At 41.0% G+C, this 22,896-nt stretch overlaps 1 protein-coding gene across 10 annotated transcripts in view; it reads right to left on the bottom strand.

Annotated features, from left to right (window-relative positions):
• Positions 1-2,909: 2,909 nt before the first annotated feature.
• dlgap4b (discs, large (Drosophila) homolog-associated protein 4b) overlaps positions 2,910-22,896 on the bottom strand; it is a 202,040-nt gene continuing 182,053 nt past the window's right edge. For 9 of the 10 annotated variants that reach the window (XM_074629592.1, XM_074629618.1, XM_074629583.1 and 6 more), the window contains 6 exons: positions 15,341-15,780; positions 14,297-14,385; positions 12,552-13,039; positions 10,596-10,687; positions 6,873-7,043; positions 2,910-6,025 (listed from right to left, as the gene is read on the bottom strand). In XM_074629592.1, the coding sequence (XP_074485693.1) occupies positions 5,783-6,025; positions 6,873-7,043; positions 10,596-10,687; positions 12,552-13,039; positions 14,297-14,385; positions 15,341-15,780 (1,523 nt within the window). In that variant the 3' untranslated portion in view covers positions 2,910-5,782. Of the gene's footprint in view, positions 6,026-6,835; positions 7,044-10,595; positions 10,688-12,551; positions 13,040-14,296; positions 14,386-15,340; positions 15,781-22,896 lie in introns of all 10 variants that reach the window. The other variant, XM_074629653.1, reaches the window with a different exon arrangement.

Consider the following 22,896-nt stretch of genomic DNA (forward strand, 5'->3'; position numbering starts at 1 on the left):
GCTGATCAAATATTAATCAATATTACTAGTAATACTAGTAGTTACTAATATTACTTAGTGTACTGTTTAGCTGTAAAATGAGAAAGTTTGCTCCGGCTGGTGGGCGGTGCTTGGTATTTCCTCAACTGATTCCAACATGGCTGCCTGGTCACAAACTTTCTCATTTTACAGCTAAACAGTACACTACAAGATGTTTCTGAAAACATTTGAGGCGAGAAATAAACATTACAGTAACAGAATATTGATTCATATTTGATCAGCGCTGCCTAGTTTGACCGTTTCATCGGAGTTTCGCGAGTGATTGACAGCTGCTCAGAGACGGCAAGGCTCCAGCTCGGCTCTGATTAGTTGTTTTCCTCCGGTCTGTGAAATCTTGCCAATGCCATTAGGAGCAATGGAGGACAAAGAGGAACAGGATTTTTCATGCACTACTGTCAGGATATAGTGACCGTTTTATAAAAATAACTTTTTTAAATCATATTTGCTCCATTTCTACCCACTGTAGCTTTAAAGGGGAGCTACGCCTATTTTCAAAATTCATACATGTTATTCTGACTGACTAAGACAGTCCAAAAAAAATATTAGTAAACATGAACAACTCTCTCCCAAATTCAAAAACTAGAGTGCTAAAACTAAAATCTCGTAAGATGTCATAAGATGTTTTGTGTCCAAATATACCTTCTACTAAACAAATACAACCATGATGATTTTTTTGAGAAAGTATCGTGTGCATTTTATTGAATGTTACGTCTCTCCATTATACATCTGAACAACCTTGAAATAGTATAAATAGATCTACAGCATTGTAAAAGATGAAGATTCTCAGTCTATATTTACAGAAAACAACTTTAAGAAGCACAGGGGGGAGAAATGCAAGATTATTAGTTTTAATTTTAATATCAAAGAACCCCTTTTACTCAGTATTGCACATATACTTTAAATGTTACCAGAGTATAGTGACAAAGGATCTAGGTAAATCTCATTTTTATGAACAACACACCCTCTCACTCACAACTTTGTCTCACAACCCTTACCGTGTACTAAACCCCACAAACCCCGAACATACAAATAGCCTATAGATTATTATACTGAACACTTCCTATTCTTTAAAATATGTGCTTGCTTCATAAAATATTTGTTCTAGTATTTTTACGGACACTTTTTGCTATCATCATCTCCAGTGGTACGAGCTCTTCCCCTCACCCCTTTCCCTGTTTCATGCCCGACTCAGTGGAACAAAGCACAGATGCTAATGACTTTTTTGCAAGCAGGCCTTTGGACTGCTGTATGGGAGTGGATTTACTGGTATGCCAGCGGAGGTATACTCTAAACTTTTCCCCCCTCAGTCCTGGAATGCAGAAAAATTCATAAAAACAATCTTATAGGGTAGCTAAACTTTATATATTGTGTGATTTCAAACCCATTTTAGAGGGAAAAAAGTGAAAAATGGAAAAAGTGGTACATTTTGGAGAAACATTGCAAATGATGAACTCAATTTCCTCTTTTTTCCTCACATTTATGGGTGATAACTTATTCTACCAACTTCCCTATTGTGGTTGAAGGAGGCACATTTAAGAGTTGAACACGAGATAGCTCTATCGAAACAAGCCACTGCTTAAGCAAATATGACAGTTTGACTTTGAAAGGGCAGATCCATCAGACCCATATGGGGGACCATTATCACCCTGAAATCAATGGCTTTACAACAATACCACCCCACCCCCCACCCCTCCGCCCACACAGTGCAGCTGTTTGGATCATTGATAACCCAACCCAGGAAATAGACCAAGGTGTGTCCCAGTGATACCTGTGCAAATTGGAGGTAAGCCTTATTAATGTATGAGATGCGCTCTCTTTTCTCTCTTTAAGTATGTCACTCACATCTCTTGGTGTTTTACACGCCCAAGTTTTAGCGGGCTGGAAAAGAGCTGCGATGGTTAGATCAACTTTCTCTCTGTGTTCCTGCCCTCCATCCCTCAGCGTACTTCAGATGCCACATTGTGTTTGATCTGTCAGAATACAGTTTTGTGTGAGGAAGGTTGACAGACAGCAGGATTTGGGCCTGAAAATGTTGCAAATGGGGGAAAAAAAGAAAATGTTCTAAATATAAAAAATACTCTGGCAGTGGTTGCATAATGGGAACGAGATTTAAATGTAGTTTTTGCAATACATTGCATTAGCTACGTTATGCAAGGCTTATTACACGGCTTTGTTGAATACTAGATTCTGATTGGTCAATCATGGCGGTCTGTTATTTCTTTATAGCAGACTGTTGCTATGTATAACAGACTGTTGCTATGGGCGCAGTTCTGATGTCGGACTCTGGAGGATGGTTTTTGTGTCACATCATTGATTTCTTAAGTAAGTTACCATGTTATAAGTAGGGAAGCACGGATACCGGATCGAATATCGGGCTGATACTGACTCAAATAGCTGGATCAGGTATCAGTGACAATGGGGCCGATCTATTCAATTCAATTCTATGTTTACATGCTATATACTTTATATACCGGAATTTCAATTCCTGTTTCAGTTTTGACCAGTTTCTTGCTGCATTAAAGAGGTTTACACCTGAATTGTAATTCCTGTTAATTTTGAGGATTTCTTTGCCAAGTTGTTTGTGTACGATTTATTATTTAAATAATAAATAACAAGTTGAAGAGAAGATTAATTATATGCATATCACATAGATGCAAGGCTATCAGAACAGCGTCAGTAAAGAAAAAGGTAACGCCTGCACACTACTCCATGCCACAGTATTTTTATTGACTACGTTTCGATCCTGCTTGGATCTTAGTCAGGTCAAAATGTTTGAAAAAGTGTTTGATTGGTGTGGTTACCACTTTTTCAAACATTTTAACCTGACGAAGATCCAAGCAGGATCGAAACGTATTCAATAATAAATAACAATTGACTAAATTTATATTAAGTATTCTATTTGTTACATTTTGTCTTACAAAGTTAAGAAATCAATGTTAAGTCAGGCGTGATGTTGCCTTACACATTAAAGAATGATCCCAGTCACTTCCACACTGTGAGGCATACAGCTTAATTAAACACTGGTGATCGGTACTCAGTATCGGCGGATACCCAAAGTCCAGGTATCGCTATCAGGACTGAAAAAGTCGGATTGGTGCATTTTTAGTAATAAGCAGGATAATGTACATTTAGCCAGTCATTGATGTGAAATAAAGCCCGTCGCGTCGAGGTTTCATTCACAACAATGACCGGCTCGCTGTACATTATCCCTTACTTATTCATTCTTAAGACTGAATAATCAATATCCATGATATTAAGATCATTAAAATGTGTCAATTACATTATTGTTTGACATTTGTGGAGAACTGGGAGACACCTAAATTGACAACACAAAGCTTATTTCAGAAAAACAACTTGTCAGACACACAACTTGTTCCCGGCAGTCACAAATCAAATCAAGCCAACGACCTGAGATCAAGTCAAACAAAAGGCCTTCAGGTGTTAACGATGCTATTCACCCGCTAAAACAGACGAGGGAGGGGGGGGCATTGACAGCAACCAGGGAACAGACTATCGACACCCCTGAGCCATTTTCCTCACTGAGAGTCATCCCCAGCCGGCAAACACAACAGGCAAACAAAGGCCCGCCATCAAGAGAAAGCTCCTACCAAGATAGAGAAGATAGAGAGTGAGAATGGTGGTCATCAACCTTTTTCTCTTCAAAGCCTCAGGATGCATTTTTGGGTCACAGTGGGTGAGGAAGAGCAACGACATTGTAATCGTTTAACATAACCAATTAGGAAGGGGAAGTTAGGTTTGCTTAGCATTTGGAAGAAATAAAATGTGAGTGGAAGACAGGAGAACAACTGCGGTTAATGTAAGGCATGTTGACTTTATGGCTGGATGTGTACTGTAAAGCGAAATAATGATAAACCAAGAGGCCTCTTTGTTTTGGCTTCAAATGAGACAGTCTGTAAATAATGTGTAATCTATACAATGTGTCCCCTTTATGCAAAACAGGGCAGGCTGAATGCCTTTTCATTGTATGCATATGGTACACAACAATGTACTGTATACTGGGTTGAAAATGAACCACTGTTGCCCTCTAGAGGCCAGAAATGAAACATTTCAAGATGTGAGTTTCTAGGGTGAGAAAGGGAGGGGTACTGCTCCTGATTACTCAGTATTGTTGTAGTGATGGGCAGTAGCTTTTGGGTGTGTGCACATCAAAATGTTAAACCTGTAATACATGCGGCGCTCTCGCTACACTCCGCTCTGTTTTTCACAGTAAGCGCTTTTACTGTTGAGCTCCCTGCTGCTGACATTTAAATACGTCAGATGAATTTTAAACAGTGAATTCATCTTTGGCTTATGCAGTCTTCCATTAGAAAAAAAAGAAAGAAAAGCAAGCAGCATTTAATAAATGATGAAAAACACAATGACTAATGTATGTAATGCTTTAATTAAATATTTTTTCTTTGATTTAAAAAAAAGTGCAGGTACTTGAGGGGAAACAATAATAACTAAGATTGATTTTGAGTGATGGGAGGCAAATAAATCAAAAATGCTTATGGAATCATCGTATAAAAATAAGCCCAGAAACAATAACACAATGTTACCCTGCACACTCAGCCTGCTGCGTTACTTCAATAAAAGACCTAGATTAATTTGAGATGTATGAGTTGAATGCTAAGTGAGGTTAATAAAAGCACTTAAAGAAGCATTAAACAAACAGATGGAACAAAAAAATCCTGACTGAAATATTCACATATCTGCAGCACAAACATGAAAAAACCCAAAGTTAGTGGGACAGAGATAAAAAAAAAAAGAAAGAGTTGAAGACGTTTTCCCTACAAAGCAAATATTAATCATTAAATCGTGGCCACTGACATTCTGATCCTCATGCTTGGTCATCATTAATATCGGGATGTGCTTTCATTAAAAACCATTAAGAAACTAAACTTTACAGATTCTCACCAGTGATTCAAATCTTTGACACAAGAACATTTTGAAGGACACACACAAGAGTTAGGAACTATATAAATACCCCTTCCAATCGGACTTTCAGTTTCATCATACCAAAAAATTCATAATAACCAGATCTAAATGGATTTTATACAAAACAAAAGGATGAGTAAAGTAAACAAATAAATACAAGGAAGACATACATAGGTGTGAGTTTGTAGTGTGCGTGTGTGTGAGTGCAGTGGATGTGGGCGGTGTGTGTGCGTGTGTGTGATGGCCACAAGGCGGTGTTGTGCAAAGCTACAAGATGGCCAATGATCTGGAAAGAGAGGAGGACAATGGGAGACAGAAGAGCGTTAATGTTTGCCTTCTTCTGTCCACTTAATAGATCTTATAGCCAAGATAGAGGAATATTTAAAACAGTCTTCATATAGATTCTTTAGGATATAATTGTCATAATAGCAATACCTTCATTAACAATTTTATGATATCAAGAGTAGGAACAAGAAAATGACAAAGTTCATCAGCTGAGGTTTTCAATGGCAGCCTCGAATGAGGAGTCTCCTGCTTCATTGTCTGTCGAGTCCACAAAAGTTAAATTTTCTGCTTTGTTAAATAAGAGTTTGATGCCACCAGGACCAGCCTATAACTGTATGTGTGTGTGTGTGTGTGTGGAAATGGCCAAATCCACGCCCACCCCAATCAATCTGATCTCTCCTCCACCCCACCTCCATCCATCTGTACTCATTTGCATTGCAAAAGTTCTGCTCTCCTTTTCCCAGGTATTTCAGCAACACTTATCTGTCCTTTTGATCCAACCCTATTTCCTCTGTCTCTCTCAGAGGCGAGTCTGGGCCTCTGGGACGTAGATTTCGATGCTGTCCGCGCTCTCCGTGGCGGAGTTCTGGCGAAACGAGGCAGCCTTTTTGGCAGCCAGAAGACGCTTGCGAGCCTCGTGTCTCTGCTTCTCTGCTGAGGCCGACGAAGAGGTGGACGAGGAGTCCGCGCTCTTCTCGCGGCCCAGCGATGGTCGTCCCTTACCGGGCTTCTTTGACGCCGGGGCGGCCTCCTTCTCCTCGTCCTGTAGTGTTGGGAGTGATGAAACATGACAGACGGAAGAGAAAAGACAGACACAAGACAATGAGAGAATGTAATGTGGAAACCGTCTTCCAAGAGGTTCTATTAAAGTCTAGGCAGGTTTTGCAAGACAGGACTTTGACAAAGACATTATGACAATGCAGATTGTTTTCGTTAAAAGGTTGAAAACAGAAAATCTCGGACGGGTAGACATTTGGTAAAAACAGGCAAACATTGAGAGAAAAAAAACAGTCATTTATATGACAATTTTTGGAGACATGAAATGGTAACATGAATTAATGGTCACATTGGATCAAACTTAAAGAACAGTAAAGGGATCACAAGACACACAGTCAATGCATTTGCATTGCAAAGCAACATAAAGCAAGAACACCTCAGATCCATAAACTTGACGCACACGTAAATATAGAAAGACAAACCACCGACCACAGAGCGAGAGAGAGAGAGACAATGACAGACACACGAACACAAGCAAAGACATTTAAACAGAGAAAGAGCAAAAGCAAGACTGCATTCTGTCACATGAGCAAGTGCATCTTAGCCATGCTCCACTGCAACCAGCATGCATGCTCAAAGCAGGGCTTCACATTTAAAAAAACACACCAACGACAGCCCTCTTTGAGATGACTTTTTTTTCCATGCATGCCTAAAAGGGATCTCTCTGGCCCCTTTGTATCGGACGGGGAGGCCCTGTTAAGGAGTTCATCCCACGCAGGGGGAAAGAGGTAAAAAAGAGTGGGAGAAATGGTGGTGGTGGTGGGAGGAGAGAGGCCGGATTCGGCGGCTTTCCTACCCCAGCCAGGGCACTGGGCAGCAGGGGTGGGAAGTACCTTCCGCTCAGGGGGCGACTGGGCAGCCGCAGACGGCACGGACTGCCAGTCATTGGACTTGAGGTGGTAGAGCTCGTCGAACTTGAGGCTGATGTCCTCGATGGAGAGCTGCAGCAGGTCCCAGAAACCTGCCAGGTCCTGGGCTGTGGGCCGCGGGTTGGCATTCACATTCTGACCAAGAGAGGGAGACGGGAGTGAAAATAAATCAATGAATGATGAGGAGAGAGGACACAGTCAATGTTGTAGGGTAGAACATATGAAATACAGTGTACTGGAGAGTAAACAGCATCACAGATAGGGAAGAGGATGCATTTATGAATCGATTTCGTGACAGCTGAACTAAACTGATTTCACACAAGCCAGTATCTAGTGCAAACGAATGCCTTCAGTGTGCATACTGCACTGGTGTGAAAAGGACATTAAACGCTCGAGACATTTAAATGGGTGTTTGGCCTTGAAGTAGCAGAAAACAAAACAAAACACAGAAATGACTGAGTCTACTTTCAGTGCAACCGTGGACATCAAAGGCAGAGATGGATCAGGTCATAAAAAAACAATAAAGAAATAAAATCAAATTCTGCTCAACTTTATTTGGGAAGTTTTTGGCAAGTTATATTTCTAAAAATACTTTGTCCTACATGTGTCCATATTGTGAGAATCAGGGCGGTGGGTGGGGTATCTGTGGATCAGCTTTTGTGGGTCACCTCCATGGGTGTATTAAGAGAACTGGATACAGCGTTGGAGGCGCGGCCTCGTTCATTCCTATGAAAGCTTCTCAGTGGGGCATGAAGCCAAAATGGCTCGACTTCCGACTGGAAAAGTACCCAGATCTTCCGGCGATCTTCCGCATCCATTGGGCCCATAGAGCAGGAACAGGGTCACAACCGTCACAGTGTTGTCATGGATCATTGCTAATTTCGCCTCCGAGCCCTCGCTCCAGCCTCGGTCTGGGTCTCATTCAGATGAATGGAGGAAGGGAAATAACTCTGTATTCAGCTATTAGTGCATTTTACAACTTTTAGGACCTAATGATTTAAAGAGGACTATTCATGTGTTCATACTGGGAAGTTGATTCACCTAAAAAAAACAACCATCCCAGTTTTTGTTGGTCCTGGTTTGAAAACAGTGTTATTTCTCATCTTTACATCCATTCTTCTAACTTCATCAGCCGAGGCTATGTGAAGAAGGTTGGTGCCACTACAGAAAGAGAAGCCAAAATCAGGCCAATAGTGAGGACCTGCTTCTGGCCGAGTACTGATTTCATCTTATTGTAAATAAATTGCGTCAAAATGTCACTGAAGAATTGTGTATTTTGTTCAAACAACTTGTGTGTTTCTTTGCTTTCTGGTGCAATATTACTGTCTCTGTTTATGCCTTTATTAGGTAGTTGACAGTAGAGAGATGACAGGAAACGAGTGGAGAGAGATTAGGGAGCGACGTGCAACAAAACCAGGGAAGATGCGGTTCATGGTGGGCGCCTCACATCCCAAGACCATCAGGGTACATCGATAAAGGTGTTTACTGGCAGCTTATTACTGTACTACACCTCTGCACTGCATTACTTACACACTGTACTTGTCATCAAGTGTTGCTCTTTCCATATTCACCACTAGAGGGAGCTATTTCACAGCTTAATTCTTTTGTCAAGCTGAACTCCCAGCTGAATAGGGCTTTGTGACATAAAAAAAAATGCTATAAATGCTTCAAAATAAGTAAAATAAGCCCGTATGTTGAGCCATACAAAAGGGACATTGAGGACAATGTCAACAAAAAGAAATGCAATCATTCAGTGTCACATTAAGATTAAATGTAACAACAGATTAAACCCCTCACTGGTTCACAAACAGCTGCCTCTATGTTTATCGTTTATCACAGATTGGCAAACAGATGTAAAGTAAATCCTGCTCCGACTTCTGTTCCTCTGACACAGCCACAGTTTGTGCAGGATCCAGGCTAATCTTTATATTTAAGATGCTGTTAAAGGAGCAGTGAAGTTGATTTGCTTAACTAATTGCCAATTAATTTCTTCACAGTGGAACTTCTGTTGTGTAAATAGCAATGTAACAATGACAGCATTTAACACAGCGGCTTAAAGTAGACAGTTTGATGTGGCCATGTGATGTTGTTTTCTGAATCTTCTTGTGATGTTTGTCTTGTGATGTGTTTCTTGCTACCTGACCCGAGCCTGATGGGGCCCCTGACTAAGTATTAGGCTACATGTCTGGATTAGGTCATTTTGTTACCTACAGCCTTGGGCTCGGCCTGGTTAACCTTCAAATATAATCTATTTCCATGATGACAGTTTCTTATGATCATTATGACATTGTGTAATTCTTAATTGTACCTCTACATGTTGCGAGTACAGGCGTGTTGCGTTAATTGTCTTGCATGTACTGTTCAACAGTCAAGTTCAGTTTATGATCATCTGGCCGACATTTGGGAAGTTGAGCTTCATATCAACCAACAGGTAAAACAGAGTTTATTCATTTGAGATGCTGTAGTGTTATACTGTCATGTGCTGGTAGTTGGCTGCAATTTGTATAACGCCATTTCCAGTAAAACACGTCAACAGAGAGGAATGGCTTATTGGCTTATTATAAGCTCCTTGTATTTTGCGCTGGTGGGCCACCATGCCTCATTCTGCCTAATGTGCTGTGTATCATGGCTGTTCCCGGATTAGTGTGAAAGCCTTTACGTTATCGAAGCAAGCATATCTGGCAGAAGACAGAAAAACAAAAACATTGGGTTTGGTTAAAAAAGCGTGGGTCTCAGTTTCATGCCCCTGCAGACCTGAGGCCTGTACTACGAAGCCAGTTCAACATACCCGGGGTATCTTCTCGTTATCTGGCTTAACTAACCCTAACAAACGAGATCCCGCTACGCTATTGACTCTGTAAATCAACACAGTGTTTCTCAATCTGGCTGTGAGCGTACCACATAAAAGGGGCGGTGTTTGCAGCATCTGACCAATCACAAACAATGACAAGTCTGCTGTCAGCAGAGAGGCACATTTTACAAACCAAGGACAAACTGTAATATTAAACAAATACGAAGAAGTTAAACACATAATCCAGACTAATAGTAACACAATTGAAGCTACCAAATGCAGGAAGGACAGCTGGCAAAAGAAAGAAATGCCGATGTGTGAATGCGCAAATTAACAGACTTATTAATTAATTGAATACTCAAAAATCTGATTTATTCGTCTAGATGGGGCAGTGATGTATAAATAGCTTTCAAAATAGAATGACTGAACAGATTATAGTAGACTACATTATGCCCTTCGGTAAGAATGTGGCGGGTATGACTATTTCAGCCCTCTCTCAGCTGCGTCCCCGACTCCGGTGGTGTGAAACGGACTTGAGGGCAAGTAAAAAAAATAAATATAAAAACATAATTCAAAGTGGTAAGCACCCACAGCATAAAGCCAACTGTCCTTTCTGCATTTGTCAGTTTAAACTTTGTTGTTTTTAGCCTGGATTATGACTTAAACTTCTCCGTCTTTTGTACAAGTTGATCTCTTATCTGGAACATAGCCTGCTCCGGAGCAAGATAGGCGTTCAGTGTAAGTTACCATGGCGATCTACCCCGGTAAGAAGTAAAACACCGTCGTAGGATGGAAAACCCAGGGTTAACCCTGAAGTTACCTCGCTAACCCTAAATCCTGCTTCGTAGTACAGACCTCTGTAGAGTGGAAGCCTCACAGAAAAGCCATATACACACCAAGTTTTGTTCACACAGTCCCCGGAACTGCTGGAACTTCTGGGCCATTAGGAGCTGGGCACATCCTACTGCACTGCGAACCTTCCCCAGCACTGAAGAGAGAATAACAATCAACACAGATACATTTGTAATGAGTTCAACACACATTCATTTGAGATGATTATTTTAATTGTTTATTTCTGAGGCATCCTTTTATTGAAGCTATGGATGACACACAAACCCAGTCTTCTCTGCTATAGTGGTGTAAGACCTGCCTATATATATTAGCCTGCTGTCTGTCAGTGGTCCCTAAGCTTGTCTGTTGCTGTATCAAAACTAGGACAAACATCTGCCGAGACAAAATTGGGACTCCTATCTGATTACGGCATTGCAAAGTTATGGCAATGTGATTATAGTGTGGTGAGACTCAGCTCTGCTGTACAGATTTGCATCAGATTTTAATACACGCACATTTATTCTGAAAAAAACCCATATGAGCTCACAAAGACACAAAGAGCCTTGTTCATACAGAGATGTGCTTCTGATATGAACTGAGCATCCAAAGCCGTCTTACTGTTTATTTGTTTATGTGTACAGTGTGTATGTGTGTGTGTGCGCTCACTTGCTGAGCACTGATCTAATCTGGAGGTTTAATCAGTTCCAGAGTAGATTTGTGTAATTCTGGGGATTACAGGCCTGCTTGTGTGTGGTAACCCCAGGTATTACCGCCTCATCCCCTTCATGCTGAGTATGTCTGATGGAGTGATTGTAGGGCCTGAGGCAGAACCCTATAACCGAGCTCTGAACCACATGGCGAGGTCAGACAGCAGCAGACCTCTGGAAGGAGGCTCAGGATGCAGGGTTCATTCAGAGGGCCGGCACATGTTTGACTTCAGCAACGCTTTGACTGTACATTTGGCTTTCTTCTTATTATTATGGGCCAAATAACTTAGATTAATTTAGGAGATGGACATTTGTTATGCAAACCCAAGAGTAAACCTTTAGAATGTAATTGGCTAGCAGCTAATTAAACTAGGGCTGTCAATCGATTAAAATATTTAAACACTATTAATTGCATGATTGTCCATAGTTAATCACGATTCATTGCAAAGTAATCACAAATTTTGTATCTGTTCAGAATGTACCTTAAAGGGAGATTGTCAAGTATTTAATACTCTTATCAACATGGGAGTGGATAAATATGATTGCTTTATTCAAATGTATGTATATATTTATTATTGGAAATCATTTAACAACACAAAACAATTACAAATATTGTCAAGAAACCCTCACAGGTACTGCATTTAGCATGGCAAACTAAAGCCCAACAGGCAACAACAGCTGTCAGTGTGTCAGTGTGCTGACTTGACTATGACTTGCCCCAAACTGCATGTGATTATCATAAAGTGGGCATGTCTGTAAAGGGGAGACTCGTGAGTACCCATAGAACCCATTTTCATTCACATATCTTGAGGTCAGAGGTCAAGGGACCCCTTTGAAAATGGCCATGCCAGTTTTTCCTCGCCAAAATTTAGCGTAAGTTTAGAGGGATATTTAGCCTCCTATGCAACAAGCTAGTATGATGGATGGTACCAATGGATACCTTAGGTTTTATATGATGCAGTATCTTCACTGTAGCTTTAAAACTGAGCCCCCTACAATCTAAAAAATCGCAAGTTACGTTAATGCGTTAAAGAAATTAGTGGCGTTAAAACAAATTTGCGTTTACGCTTTATTATCACGTTAACTTTGACAGCCCTGAATTAAACATGTTATGGCAAAAAAAATCTTCTTATTTGGTAAAGGAACAGAAAGGATTGGATTGTGCAATGATCAACACAGTGTGCAAGCTGACCAGATGAACTTCTCAAAACAGCCTCATTCACTGCCTCACAATACAACTTCGTCTAGAGTTGGAAACTTGGAGGCAATTTAACAAAAGACCCGGGGTTGTAGCGAGTACCCTGGCGGCTTTACCTTCCTCTGAGAGCTGGTTGTCTTTGGTCTCCTGCTCCATCTGCTGGCACCAGCCTTCCATGCGTCCCGTCTCGGCCTGCAGCAGCTTCAGGAACCAGTGGCCGTCTCTCCGACACAGTGTTCCCCCTCCTCCGCTCTGGGGAACACTGCTGCTGCTCCCGTTCCCGCTCTCCAGCCAAGGGTCTGGAGGCGGGAGAGACGAGGGGTCCAGCGCTGGGTCCAGGCTTTCTGAGAAGGAGGAAGAGCTACTTCGTGTGGTGGAGCGTTTGAGGATCTGCCTGGGCGGCGGAGGGGAAGAGGTGACACCAGTAGCGTCACCGTTGTCTAAATAGTCTTGTCCGATAGGGGTGCTTGTGGATTGGCTGGCGCTACTGACCATGACTTTCTTCTCAAAATGTTTGGCGTTATTGATATGGGAGATGACAGGGATGTCCTGTGTGTCTGAGTCTGTTTCTTGTTTTGAGGCCATGCTACTGGAGCGACTGAGCCTGAAACAAAGGGTGAGACTTACTGTTACAGGTGGACAGGTGAACATTTTAGTTTTCTTTGTCCACTGTTATGTGCACAACAGTGGACAAACAAAACAATAAATTATTCAAGAATTATGTCTCCATTACTGGAACAAACACACGATACATAGTTTCGACACTGAGTCACTTCTGCTGGTCAATATAGATATAAATAAACATGATCGCTCCGAGACCGGGCTTTGATAGCAGTGCACTCAGACTGGTATCAACGGATCTCTTATCAGAACAGGCTGAAAAATGAATGCTGTCTGACTCAACATTATTTCCATTTCTTGTTGGAACTCAAGAAATGCTTACAAGCGGCGATTCAGTCAGATAATGAAATGTTATGAGTGCTTGACTGAAGAATCTTAACCGATATCAGAGGAGGACAAGAACAGCAGAAGACTGGAAAAGCACAGGAGGGATTAGCACATAGCACAAAAGTGTGTAAAACACTGATAAAAACACAAGGAAGGACAAAAATTAACATAGGAACTCTAGTTGGTTATGATTATAAAATATCTGTCAGGACTCAGAACAGCTGCTACTTACAAAACACTAAATGCAGCATGCAAAAGTAAGAAAATACAGGAGGAAGGCATGAGGAACTTCCTGGTAGGGCCGCAAAATTAATCAAAATGTTATCACAATATGGCCTACTGCAATATTCAAATCACAGGAGGCGATATTTGTATCGAAAATATTTGTTAAAGGCAAAATGTGTGCCAAAATACCATTTTAAATTAAATATTGTTGTGCTGAAGAGATCATATATCTACAGATTTAAGAAAACATCTTTGTTTGGTACAGATCTCCATGACGATCTCTTATGGAAAATGAGAATAATAATGTAAAAATGATCATTCCCTCTAATATCGCAATTGCAATATCAGTCAAAATTATCGCAATTAGATATTTTTTCCAAAATTGTGCAGCCCTACCTCCTGGCATTCAAAACATCACGAGCATAGAAATGCAAACTCCACTGCAATAACCCTAGAAATGGGTCTCAAATATTTAGTAAGCAGAGACAAGTTTAAACAGTAACAACTCATGCCAGGAATCTATTTTATCACCACCAATACAACACACAAGGATAGTTTTCAGACGCAAACACATTCACATTGCTTTCACATTTACATAGCTTCTGTAAAGGGAAAGAATAGTCAGAGCAGTGTGTGTGGCTATAATATAAATTCCTCACGTTGTTACAAGGACAGGAAGAGGACTTACTGCCAACCGTCCTCCACCTGTACTCCTATTGACTGAAATCTGGCCAACGGCGGGGTCTCCTCTCGTGGAACTTCCTGAATACAGTCAACCTTAGAACAGATAAACGAAATGAAAAAGCATAATCACTGACCAGGTCAAAATTACAAACAATAACTCAGGCCCTGTTCAGAGCTGGCATTAACCTGCGTCCTGAGTTATCCGATCACAGGACAACTCTAAGTACGTCTGTTCACACCTGGCATTACAATACGTCTCCACATGTGTCTTGAGTGACCTCTTGTGATCGGATCTCACTTCCCCGCTCTAAAAAAATATATAAACACGTAGTAAACACATGGCTAACACAGCAGACGTGACGTAATATTACATGAACGCCAGTAGTAATATGCTACATATTCATGAATTTGGGTAGGCCTACATTTTATTAAAGCAAATAAAAGGTTATTGTTCCGGCACCGCTGCCTTTGTGATCCGGTCACTGAGGACGCATGTTAATACCAGGTCTGAACAGGGCCTCAGAAAAAAAAAATCTTGGCACGAATGACGTCATAGACGCCTAATTGTAGCCAGAATAAGTACAGTTTTGCAGGGTTTTTAATTTTCCAAGTGATAAACCAAATCATCAGAGGAACAAATCAGAGAAAATCTGTATAATTTTGTGCTTGGTTTTCCATTAAAAAGTGTCACCATTAATGGTTACTCTGACTGAGTTCTGTTAATATGCAGGGTCTGCAAAATGGAGAAAATGGCTGTTATTTCAGCACAGAACAGAAAGTTATGGTTAAAGGGGAACGCAGATATAGTATACAGCCAGCTCTAATGATAGAGGGATGTTCATCCTAACGAGACCTTTAGCTTGCAAGCACATTTTTGGGCTTGAGGTGACACACTCAGACATAGCTATCCACCACAGAGGATTACTTTTAAAAATGTTCTTTTTCCTGGATTCAAGCAGAACGAGCTATACTTCAGAAAACGCTGTGATCAGGGCTCTATCTCGACTGACAGCTCTAACAGCACTGATTCAACAGTCCCATTGCCTACCTGTATGCCAATGGAGGACAGTTTCCGCCTGGGTACTGGTGCCACAAAGGGCTCCTCTGCTGCTAGATTCCCTCTGTTTAATCCTGATTTCAGTGATTCATGCTGGATTACTGAGTCACTTGTCTCAGTGGAAGCATTAAAGGTGATGGGCGCGATTGGATCTCTCGGGATGGCGATGGGAGTGGGGATGATGTGCGGAGGGCGGGGAATGCCCCGGGCCAGGCTGTTGGCACGGGTGCTGTCAAGGCTGTCAGAGGAGTTGCTGTGAGCGTGGCTCGACTGGCTGTTGACCTCTGACCTCCGGTCCTGCTGGTCCAGGTAGTTGTCCTGGGCCGACTCTGTGCTGCTCTGTACCGTCACAGAGATGTAGGGCTTGGAGGTTGTACGGGGCGGCACTGGCGGAGGAGCAACCTTCTTACAGGTGGTTATGCATGTAGAGACTGGAGGGGAAAAGAGGAGAAGAAGAAAAAGGATTACAAAATGACATAGGTAAAAATGTTTTAGCAAATCTTTGAGAGTGAACTCAAAACAAGAACAAACCAGAAGATATAAGTAGTACAGACAACAGCTCAAAGCATATTTATCAGCATCATCCTAAGAGCTGACTAACAAGTCTTGTCAGCATGTCCATGTCATACTGTACATGAATACACAGGGACATTGTGTACATGAAAGCTGGAACACCAGCAGAATCAGGCAGGCATCCCATAAAGTGGAAAATCAAATCAGGCAGGACACTGAACAAACATACCGCTCAAAGCAGGTGACTAAATGAAATCACACACACACATAGCGCACTTCAAAGCCTCGATCATGAGACAGGTGATGAAATCAGTAAAGCAATTAGTAGAGCATCTGACTCTGAGGACCGAATACAGTTGAGAAATTGAAAGGAGACATTTATCTGCACCACTCCCTAATGCCAGACCAAATATGCCCTCCAGCTATAAAGGAGATAATAGAAAGTTAACCATAGAGACAGAGGAGGGAAGGAAACCACTCAGACAAATCTACCCATGACAGACGCTAACGCCTATTCTCTTAATGATTTAATGAGTGTTATTATGTTATTAATGTCATGGATGTTATTGTACACCCGATGACAGATGAGGAGCCACCCAAAAATAATGCAATTGGTAAAACTATACAGAAAAACCCAGCAAACGCTCAGTACTAAGCTTTGTTAATGTTGGATTATTTTACACTGGTCACATGGTAGCATATACAGGGTTAAAAATCTAAAGCTGAGCTCCTTACAGTGGCAACTTGTATGTGGGTTTACATGAAATCCACATAGCGTGAGTCCAGCACACAACAGAAAAAAGCAGATTTTTTTTCAATAAAAAAAAAACTCAGTCAAACATCTCCCTTCATTGCTCTGTCCTCTGCAGGTCCGACTACATTATTTCACTACCAGTAGAGCCACTCATTCACTTATCTCATCTATCAACTAAATCAATGGTCTGCAATGAGGTCAATGGATAACGTTCCCACAGCCTGAAGTGTATCAGTCAGAGCAAAAATAAATGGGAGCAGGATTTCACCCAGTGACATAAACGGTGCATCAGAAGAGATCAAGTTTATGGGCTACAAATAAAAAATGAAGTTGAGACGTTGTATTTACAGACTTCATTCATCTTGATGGTTTCAAAATGCAAATAAAAAGTAATAATTCTCATGCACATCTAAGATTATATAAGGACTCGAAGGCTCTTCTGTTGCCTACATGAGTCTCTGATGCCTTCAATCAAGAGACCACAGAAAAGCCCTGCATAGTAAAACACAGAGTGTGATGTTGGACCGCCAAAACCTAGAATCTAAACAGGGAATATTATTGTAACATTATGAACCCTGTGGCTACCATATGATCCCTTAAACAGATGCTTTATTTGACAGCACACTGGGAAAATGGAACCTGTACAAGACCACAGAGGAGTTAGTACAGAGAGGGACAGACAGTATTTTGATGCCGAAGAGAGAGAAATAAAGTTTGTTTAAATAAAAGCAGTGATGACAGCACAAGCTGCTCCATCAGCCTGTTATTAAATATATTTAATAATCATTTAATGTGTCTGTCAGAGTCTGTATATTGCTGCCTTTGACATTTTTGCTTAAAAACATCAGGTTATGGTGCAGACCACACCGTAATCAGGATATCAGTGGGACAGTTGAGGCCTTCATAGCCTAATATTAACATCAAATATGATTAAACCAGATGAAACTGTGGCAGAAGCATTTCTACAGACTGCTGTCAGGGATATAATTAAATGAATTTCCGAGGAAATTACATAGTGTGTGCGCGCCTTAGGTTGTCACTTACATACAGAACCATTATCTGTATACAAGTGACATACTGTTCACTGTGTAAAGTGGTATTGAACAATGACTATTGTCTATTTTATTGAGTGCACCCATAAAGTACCTTTCTGTAAAGCTCAGCCATTTTGCACTTAGAAGTGTAAAAGCCCGCACAGACATAAGTCTGTGTATTGGCAATCTGGCGATACGTATCATTATACATATATCATGATATATTGCGATACTGTAAGCAGTTTTTAAAATCCAATAAAGGCAAAAAGCCCAAAAATGAAATCTAATTTTAGGAAAACTGTCATAAAGAACATATCACCATATGCATAAAATCTGAGTTAAAAAAGTACTTTTTTAATGCAATCAGAACAGTGAGATCTGCATGTACATTCATCACAGCTCCTGTAACATCCAACATCATAGCACTACCTTTTTTGTGCAATCTGAGCCACTGTAATCTTTGCATGTAAACTATGAATTAAAAATCAATACAGTGTTTTTAAGAATCAGTACAGTATAACAAAACATTATATTGCAATACTCAAGTGCATTGATATTTTTTTACACCCCTACAAAGACACAATACATAATCACCAGATTTGAGGTCATTGCATATGAGTCAAACTCTCAGAAATACTGAGATTGTAATAAATAGTCACAATTTCCTGCAGTGTCATCTGAAAGGAAACTGCATGACAGCATTTGATGACTCTGTTTTAGGCATGGCATGAAGCGAACACTGTTTGAGCCTCGTGTTGCTGCACTGAATGCTGTTGTCATCAAGGATTTACAAAAAGCCTTGCAGCAAACATGTGAGCTGCTGAGAAAATATTCAAACAAAAGGGTCGTTGTTCATTTTAATCCGCTTCTTAGCTTTATCTCTAATGTTTGTGCAAGCTCACCTATCATGAAATCTCATATGACCTCACACAACAAGCTGAGTGGCGTTGCCAAGCTGCTGTCAGTCAACTATTCCAGAGGATTGCATCAGCCTGAACTACGGCACCACGACTGGCTCCATGGTGCTCCTTTAAGACTAACTAAGTGCTTTTATGGGTTTGCACCCCTATCATTTAGAAATGCAAGTTATTGCATTTGCAGTGTGCTATAGAGTTGTGCAGGGATGACGTATTTTTGTAGAGTAAACAGGAAGTTAGCATCAACCTGGTTCACTTGACAAAAAGCCAATGGGATTTAGATTTTCGCATTGGATTTTGGATTAATGCAGAAAATAAGCACTGTGGCGAACAAATGTTTATGATACTTACATGTTTTGTTCAGGAAGATAATCTCCACAACCCTTTTATGATTTTTGAAGTGTGAATGCAATCGCCAGATTAATCACCAAACTACACCACGGTCGCATGAACGTGGGTACATACAAAGAGGCTGTAAAGGCGGACGAGCTGGCGTGATGACGTTTAGTAGTCTCATTTAGCCACTTTTTAGCAACTGCCTTTTTAAAGAGAGAAAAATTCACGAGTAGGATATTTCCTGACGTAACCACAGACCTTATTTCAGGCATCGAAACAAAAACCCATTCAAAAAACCTGTTGACTTTGAAACAAAGGAACCGGAAGTGCTAAAATGCTAACTCATTTCCGGGTTTTAGGATTCATTCCTGCAGCACTCTATTGACTGATATTTAACCAAAAGATCATGCAGTCTGTGTTAGATGTGTTTAAAGTTTGAGTTAGCTTTGCATAGTTTGAGCTTTTCCCTAAAAAAAACTAACAAAAAAACCTTTACAACCCAGACTGACAGTGGATTCAGTCAAACCATTCTCTTGTGTTGGGACTGTGCAAAAGTAGCGTGGAGCCAATCGCAGATTTGCTCTGCTATTGATTGGTTTCCAATCGTCTGATTATTCATTTTATCTTAAATTCAACATACCTGAACTCTTACACTCGTCACCTGACTTACTCCAGGATAGAGCTCAGATTTGTAAATGCTGGCCCCAATCCAAGCTGAGCCACTTAACAGCAAACTGCTTCGATGCACTCGAGGTTACATTTCAGGGATGCCAAAACACTTGACACCATCTGTAAACGACAGAGATGACACCCAAAACCACATCCAAACTGGAACATCTCCAGAGCTTGGCTGTGCCTTCTTCAAATCCAACACATGATGAACATCACAAAAAAGAGACCGGACACACACACAGATTCCCTGTTGGATGTCCAGCCCTCATTGTAAATAATAATCTGACAATACAAACATCACTTGCTCACTGTGATGCTTTGACTGTTGGAACACACCCTCAGCTCCACATTTTAAGGATGGGCAGCACCAACCTAGTCTGCTATTAAAAAAGCTGTCCCTGACAGATGTTTCAACCATAGCATCTCAGGGATATCCAGAGCGGTCATCATTTCACAACAGATCTTGTCCAATCTATTTTAAGAAACCTGCAGTTTAGCATCTATCACAGCTACACTGTACATGCCACGGACCAGCCATGTTTTATCCACCACTCTCTGACCACTAGGGCGGCCTCAAAACCATTTTGTGGTTTCGAAGCTTTAGTGAGAAAAATGTTAGGATATTCAAAGTCATATATACAAGTCATATACTCATTATAAACCCATAGTGAAGCAGTACTATGCAATACAGAAATTGTAGGCTAGTATTCATCTCTCTCACACATAGAGAGGGAGAGAGAGGGTCCAGGGAGAACCTCGTTCTCTTTATGAGCATCAGCCGCCTCTCACCCTTCACTCAGTCAGTCAATCAGAAGAGAAACAGATCTGTCAGATATACAGCTGCTAGAAAAAGCAGCAAGCTTCAAAGCTTCGACCGTTGCCATGGTATTCAACTTCGAAATCACTATTGGAATGCTTTGTTTTTTATTTTGCATTTTTTGTGTATATAGATATGTAATCACAATGTATAAACCCCAAAACAGCCCATAAAATAAGGAATAATCCCACAACATTATTCATCATTCATATTCAACACTAATTATTATTAGTCATTCTCAGACGGATATCGCTGTTTGTTGTGTGTAGAGGTGTGTGTGTGTGTGTACAATCGTGCGGCAGCGGCACTGTCCTGGGCATTGAAACGAGGGAGATGGAGACAGACAGTCAGAATAACATGTCGGTTGCTGTGCTGCACTGCTTCGCAAAGCTTCGAATAACTTTGAATATTTCTCACCGAAGCTTCAAAACCCCCAAAAATGGTATTCGGGACAGCTCTGGATAGCCCATAAAAATGAATTTCCTCACATGTAGGCCTATAAAGAAATGAATAAATAAATAGACTGTAGCCTATGCCAACATATAGGCCTAAAACAAAATACCTGGCTTTGTTGAAACTGCGTTTCACTGCTGAACACACATGCACGCACACACACAAAACAGAGCTATCCGTTTGAGAATAATGATGCATAATGAATAATGTAGGATTAATATTCCTTATTTCATGGGCAATTTGTGATCTTTGGGGTAACAATATATAACAAAAAACAAACAAACCCCCTGCTGCATTCGAAAACCGTTTTGGACATGGTTTACCATGGCAAAGGTCGAAGCATTCGAGTCAGCATTACTGACCACCATCCTTGCCTTAGGAAAACCTGCTGAGACAGCTCTTCACCGTCGATGCTCCCTCTCATGACAGATATAGATGCTGGATAGAACAGGGCTGTCACTGTTGTGGCAGCTATGTGATGCGCCGGCTCCACTCCTGCATCCTAGTCTTCAGGATAGTTGTCACTAAATTGTGTGAGAGGGCATAGATGTGTGTGTGTGTGTGTGTGTGTGTGTGTGTGTGTGTGTGTGTGTGTGTGTGCGTGTGTGTGTGTGTGTGTGTGTGTGTGTGCGTGTGAGTGTGTGTTTGGACACCTGCCCTGCAGTTCTCCAAGTGTCACATCATGCTTTCGTCATTCTGAACAGAATTCACCCTTAAGTCTTAATACCACAGAATCTGCTTTGCCCAGCAAAAACAAGCCCCGAAATCATAACTGACAGCTGCCTCTGAGATTAGACTGGAGATAAAGTAGTAGAGCTGGACACAATAAATGGGCCGGGCCAATATTATCAGCTGATTTTAGCTTATGATAAATATATCAATGCTGTGTTTTGGCCAATAGCTTAGGTAACAAGAAACTGCAGCAGAGAAATGCCACAGATAAATAAGGGATAATGTACAGCGAGCCGGTCATTGTTGTGAAAGCAAAAACAATGACTAGCCAGCTGTACATTATCCCGCTTATTACACGGATACTTACTTAAGAAATCTATAATTTGACTCAAAAAACGGTATGCAAGAGTCCGACATCAGAACTGCGCCCATATCAACGGTCTGCTATAATGAAATTACAGTCCGCAGAACGCCCTGATTAACAAATCAGAATCGAGTATTCAACACAGCCATGTTATAATGTATATTAATTGGAAACAGTGTCATCATTATAGAGTTTCCCCACCAAAGAGCGCTGATAAGTTTAGCCATACGAGTGGGATCTTTCGGGATGGCAATGTCGGTCGGTTCACCACTTCGATCAAGACTGACATATCTCCATAACGATGGATTGCCATTAAATTTGGTACAAACATTCAGGCCCCCCTCAGGATCATTTATAACAACTTTGGTTATCCCCAGACTTTCCATATACCTCCTTCATCGGGTCAAAATTGACCAATGCTTTAGTGTAAGACTAAACACACCTAGACTAAAACTAATGACAATCCCTCGTCCTTAATTGTACTTTGCGTTTACCGCCAATTAGGCATTGTGTTTAATGCAGTAATTCAACTTGACGCAGCTTAATGATGGCGTGCACAGGACAACCACACAGGTGATCAGACAGGTTTTAAACAAGTTTGGAGTTTAACCACACTGTCCACTGTTCATACTGTTCTATGGCGGTTAGCTACTGGTTTTGCCACATCCCAGTTCCCAGCAGTGAAACTTGTGAGTAATTGGTAATAGAATAATGGCCAGAACTAAAAAACAGACTTTTATAGTGTAGGAAAAAAGATGAAAGTGTAGAAAACAGAATGTAATTGATTCCTGATAAATGCCTGTTGGAAGCCAGAAAATGCATCCGTGGCAAAAAGTTCCCACAGACAGATGGATAGTACGTGGCACATGCTCTAATTCAGCCCATTACAGAACTCAGCCACACAAATACACAGCTGTGCAAGCATAAAAACACATTGTATGTAGCAATAGAACCAGTGCTGACAAAGCCTTTCCTTAACCTTAACACGCAGTACCACAGAAAAGAGCTATAAATA

The sequence above is a fragment of the Sebastes fasciatus genome, chromosome 1, assembly GCF_043250625.1.
Source record: "Sebastes fasciatus isolate fSebFas1 chromosome 1, fSebFas1.pri, whole genome shotgun sequence".
Classification (NCBI taxonomy): Eukaryota; Metazoa; Chordata; class Actinopteri; order Perciformes; family Sebastidae; genus Sebastes; species Sebastes fasciatus.